This window comes from Trypanosoma equiperdum (genome assembly GCF_001457755.1).
Source record: "Trypanosoma equiperdum strain OVI genome assembly, contig: ctg_356, whole genome shotgun sequence".
NCBI classification, from domain to species: Eukaryota; Euglenozoa; class Kinetoplastea; order Trypanosomatida; family Trypanosomatidae; genus Trypanosoma; species Trypanosoma equiperdum.
The window spans coordinates 45,789-51,458 of NW_027124261.1; the positions used below are offsets into that span (position 1 = coordinate 45,789).

Here is a 5,670-nt window from a genome sequence, read left to right on the forward strand (position 1 = left end):
GAGAAGGCAATGAGTCGCTATTGAAGTTAGTAGAATGGAGGGGGCAGCTGCAGATGGAAGTGATAACGAAAAGCGTTCGCATGCCATAAGTCAGTTACATATGCATCAGTTTCAGTGCGGGGCTCGGGGGGGGCCACATTCACTGTTCATTTCGTTTTCATTACTGGTACTACCCACTCTCTTGGTGAAAAACGTTTCTCTTCCATACACCACCGACGGTGGACAAAAATAAGACTGCCCTTTTACTCGCTACAACCCTTTTCACATCTTTAAGTGACCTAGGATAGGTACAAAGTGACCTAACAGCATAGTGATAATTCAATTTGTGTTTGCTGTTGGAGGAAAAAAAAAATTTAAAGTGGAAAGGGGAAGGCACAGGCAAGGCAAGGCAAGCCTGAGGAGCTGCTGTCGAACAATGGCCCAGTGCTTTGGAAGTGATTATGTACTCGGCAAGGCGAAACCCTCAGATGAGGAACGATGGAACCTTCTCGAGCGCGTATATGCAGACTATGAGGAGATGAATGCTCAGCAGCAGGAGATTGCAGCGCGCAAGCGTGAGCTGGATATGGAGTTCTATGACGGCAACATTGAAAAGATTGAAGAGGCGCTTCACTTCAACGAGAATCGCCGTGGCTCTCGTGAAGGGGACTGGGACACGTACGAAAAGGTGGAGCATATCGTCAAGAAGTTTGTGTACTGTCGTGCTGGAAGGGTGTTCAAAGCTAGTGAAGTCCAGGAAGTCTTGGAGGAGCGCATCCGCCTATTGGGCGATATTGAAGCTTCACAGAAGCAGCGCATCACTGCCTTGGAAACAACGCTTAGCTCAGTTCAGAGCGAGTTGGCTGAGGTAACGCGACTTCTGTGCATGAGTGAGGCCCGAGCTAAGGCCCTCAAGGCGGAATGTGTGGCAAATACCATGAAAGCTAGGCAGCTGCAGCGCGTGTGCGACGGCCTTAGAGGCAGTGGGAAAAAAGACGAGAGCGAGGTGTTCAGAGACATGCGCCTCCTCATTGAGGCAAACAGACAAATGGAGAAGGATTGCCAGAAACTACGCGTCGCGTTGAACATGGGCCCTGTGAGCGCAAAGAAACAGAAGACTGTGAAAGCAGCGCAAAGAGTCCGCGCGCGGCCTGTGGTCGCCCACTCGATGTCGAATTCTCGCAACGGAAGCATGGTGGAAACACTCCTAACTCACACGGAAAAGGTGGGGGAGTTGAAGTCAGAAGAAACTCTAGAGGCAAACATTGAATCTAAGGCGGATGTGGTAACTGATGCTTCACAGAAGCAAACCAAGACTCTTCCTCAGCTCACGGCACTCACGGGAGATGCAGAGAAAAGTGTGTCAGCTGCCCAGTCCGCGGTGCGCGCAGACGACGGTGCCCCTGCTTCCGTGGAAAATAGTCTTGTTGTTTGCGGTGGTAATGGTCTTTGTGAAGTTTCGCTGGAAGGGAAGCCTGGCGACGAGACGCTTAAATTCATGTCTCAACCTAACATAACCGGGAGTTTTCCAGATCTTGATCAGTCGCAGCGGGATGTTTCCGTTTCCAGAACTATGAGCAGTAAGGCGATTTATAAACTTGAGCGTATTCAAGAGAGAGCGAGCACGTTGGCGGAGGAGGTACCTTTGTCTGATGCCCTCATGCGTGCGTTCATCAAATGTGAAAAGTTGCAGGAGCTAATGGAGTGGGAAGTTGGCAGGAGCATGGCAATGCTTGACTATGATGCAAATGTGTCCCACAAGCACGTAAGTTTCCACAGTGCGTGTGTGGGTGCCAGCAAAAAATTCTCACAGGACGCTTCTTGTGGGGAAGAGAGGGATATGTCCATGGTTTTTAGTGGGAGAGAAGTTGCCGGAATGCCCGGAGAGTCCCTGAACACCTCCAATTCACACCTAAGCCCGGCTGCTGGCGCTTCCAGGACCGCCGTGTTGCAAGGCTCCGGAGTCTCTCCAATGAGCACCTTGATTGGTAACCAGACTTCCTTCTTTACTACTACGCAGGATGCTACGCGCACGCTTACCTCCCTGTCAGGTGATTTGGGGCACCCATTGCACTCTCTTATGGGGCAAGTTTTGCCTAATGGTCTGCTAACCGCGTCTCAGAATAGTGGGTATACGGAGATGTCCTCCGCTGCGGCGAGAGAACTAGCTGAAACGGGCGGCGGAAACGTTGACTTCAACGACCCTGGAATGCCAATACAAGGAATGGAAACTTCTTACAAGAACGGGCTGTTGCCCCACCACGCTGCGGTTGTGTTGTCGACTCGTAAGAATTTAGCTGTTGAAGATGTCGGCGGTTTGTCCACCCGCATCAGGACGGCAGCATTGAGTGGAAGTGATGTGAGCGGTGCGAGCGAAGGTGGGTGGAATCAGGTGGGAAGCCGCGAGGGATCTGAATGCTCCCAACTCGTGTATTCTTCTGAAGATGGTGATTCGGACAGCGAAACTCACCACCTCGGTCGCTGGGTGGATTCCCCCTCACAATTAAGTGATGAAGCTCCCTTCGAGGGAGTGGGAGTCGAAAACGCTAACACCAGGGCTAAAAAGTATTCAGCACGGGGAAGCGATAGGTCCAATATCTCTTTTGCGGGCTCCCGGAGAAGTGCCCACCGCAGCGCAGCTAGCCGCCTGACGAGTGCTGCTACCAAAGGGCGAACCCGTAATTCAACAGTCAGCTTGGCAACAGAGCAACGACTAAGCGCGAGGACCAAGAGGAGGGCTGCGAGGGGCGGGGTGAAGGTTAACAGTGCGTTTCGGGCCCTGAGTAAGGAGGTGTCCACGCTACGAGATGCATGCCATAATATGATCAACGAAATGAACGAGATGTTTGACGTAATGGGGAAATGTGTTGATGCCCTCGAAAAGCACTCGGGCACTGGCCAGCAAGTGGCGGCAACCCGCACAAAGCAGGCCTTATCAGCTGTTGTCAAGGAGGTAGTGAAGGGGGTGGCGGAGCAAGAGGTGTTGGACCGTCTCGGGAAACAAGGCATTGTTTTGGAGCGTCACCCAGAGTCTCCTAACTTAACTGATGAGCAGTGGATGCAGAATCGGCTGTACGATGCCATTATGAAATCAACAAGTGAACACGTTGACAGGGCCCTCGTGCAAAAGGGTGAACGCCCAAGCAAATCCCTTTGCGGTAGTCGTAGGTCATCCCTATCGGCACTCGACCAGAAGCAAGAAGGGCAGGAACGGCAACGGGAACGGGAACGGCAACGTTGGCAGAAACAAGAAGAACAGTGTCAAGGACAGGACCGCTTGTGGAAACAGGGACGAGAGCAATGGCAAAGAGAAGGGAGAGGAGGTGGAGGAGGACAGTGGTGGGAACGAGAAGAACACATGCACGCATCCGAGCCCGAGAATGTACAAAGGCGGTTAGCTGACTTGGGAAAAAGAAGGACTCCACGCCAGTCGGGCACTAACCAGGGCGATTCGCACTTCTTCTCCTACCCATTTAGGGGCGATAATGAGTTGGAGGATGGATCGTACACTCTTTGGCCATCTGATCCCACTCCGCCCACAGGTGTGGACACGGGGGTGTGGGAAGAGCCACTGGAAGCAATGCGTCGAGAAATGTGGAGACTCGCTGGCCACCCCTGCGTGGACTCTGGCGATGGAAACACAGAGCAGAATCCTCGGCCACTTCATGCGCATATGAGCAAAGGGGGTGGTGGGGGTTGGAGGGAGAGGTTTTCAAGCTGGACGGTTGCTGGTGATGCGATGTTTTGTGCCCCACTTGCCGAGGAGGGTGATAGGAAGTACCAACCCCCTGTGCCGTACAAGACCGGCCCAGGATTCTTGGTTCCGCGCTTAAGGTTAGGATGTGCGAGGCTCGGGGCCACGCACGGCGCGGTAAGGAGCAACTCCTGTGAGGAGATTTTGGAGTATCTAAGACGGCTTCAGCCACCGGAGTACTCCAGGGACCTCGCGTGTCTGACACCCAGAGTCTTCAGATACGATTTTGGAAGCACAGTTTCTGACGCTAGACGGAACGTGCGGGAGGGCGTCTCTCAGGTCAAACACCATCTGCAAAGTGCGTTGTTTAATCAGGGGTTCTCCAGCGAAATACTACCGTACGCAACTGCTGCGAGGCGCTTGCAGCATGGGGGAGCCCTGCCCACGTGGATGCGTGAGGCGGTGGTGATGCTCCGAAGGGAGGAAAAGGACCGAAACCAAAAGATGGCCAAACTTATCTTCCAGAAGGTGGCAACAAATATCCGTACAAGAAGTATATTGAAGCGCGTGTGTCGGGGATCTGCTTTCGCCGCCTATCTGGTTGTTATGTGGGAGAAATGGATGGGAGGGTGGGAGAAACGCTGCGAGGCGTTACGGCATACACAGAAGGAAAGTTTGGGGCGCGTTATGGACATGGTGGTGAATGGTTTTAATGTAGTGCCACAGCAGCTCCGCGGGCCACTTGAGACACAGGAGTCTCCGTGGGTAGACGCGAGGAGGACACTCAAAGGCGCGAGCAGCTACCACTTCAGAGATGCACGGATCCCCTCGAAGGACAAATGACGTGATTTGATGTGTACGCGTTTGCGGTGTGGACCTCAATCATGCGTCAGCAAACGTGCCCCGCCGGCGTTGGCAATATGTATTGGCTGCAACCCTCAGGTAGCATTCGCCAACTCACTCACCAACGTGAGTGTGCTTGTTTTTGTGTAACAAAAAGAGTATGTACATTTAGTTGAAGTTAGTAAACAGGAAGGGTGTGCGCGGAGTCTCATAGTGTAATTAGTAGTATGGCACACAAAAGCACTTTGGAAACGTGTGGGCGACGCACCCGTGTAAACAAGAAGTAACCGATTGCGGTTCCATGCGATGGCGGTAGGGTCGATATCATTATCAATACTATTTTTGTTTTTCGTTGTAGCTACGTCTATTCCCAATTTTCTGCTTCCCACCTTGTTTCCTCGCTGGTTTCTTTGCGCTTTGTGGTAGAGGGGAAAAGCTTCTCCCGGAGAATGGTTTTGCCACCCTTCCGCTATACGCTCACCTTACTACTTCCAGTTTCTTACTGTTATTGTGTGCGCACGTGCTCGGTACCTTTGTCCCCTTTTCCCCTGTGTATCTATCTTTAATCGGTGCACAGTTGCGCCATCCCATCTTGTGGAATTCCCTCCCCTTTGAATTAAATGCAAGATGACAGTTAGCCTTCCATTGCTCTGCTTGGTGACTGCTGCCTTTTCATACGGTGGAAGAGCTTCACCGACGAATGAAGTTTTTCACCCCTTGGACTTACCCCTGGCCTTGTTGAAGGACTGCCAAGCACGTCCGTACGCCGTCAGGGCGTCGTCTGAAGCAGATTGCGTTACCCGATAACAGTGAAGCTCCTGATCAACAGGGCTGCTGTGCACGGAGGGGAATGGCTATGCCGGATGATGTGGCACCTGTGCTTTAGTGTGGTGGCACTGCTCTTGCAGTTTCTGGAGCTCAGCCACTTGCGAGTTAAGAGCCAATGTCGCTAAAAGGGGGCAGGTGACAGTAGGGTGGTCGACGCTCAACTTGTTGATGGTTGTAGGAAACCAAAAGGGTGGCTTTGGCGGCCTAATGGAAGTCCGAAACGCTTCGATGGGACCCGAGTGAAATACGCATTGACAAGCGTCCAAGTTAGTGGGGAAGCCAAAACCGTCAACGAGGACATTGCACCCAACCCACCCACCCCCCCC

General features: G+C 52.6%; 1 protein-coding gene across 1 annotated transcript; it reads left to right on the forward strand.

Annotated features, from left to right (window-relative positions):
* Nucleotides 1-415: 415 nt before the first annotated feature.
* Nucleotides 416-4,516, forward strand: TEOVI_000142800 (uncharacterized protein; the record flags this gene model as incomplete). The annotated part of the gene is made up of 1 exon (XM_067224658.1): nt 416-4,516. One exon carries the CDS (start codon nt 416-418, stop codon nt 4,514-4,516), a length of 4,101 nt encoding a protein of 1,366 aa, XP_067080759.1.
* Between the last annotated feature and the right edge of the window lie 1,154 nt (nt 4,517-5,670).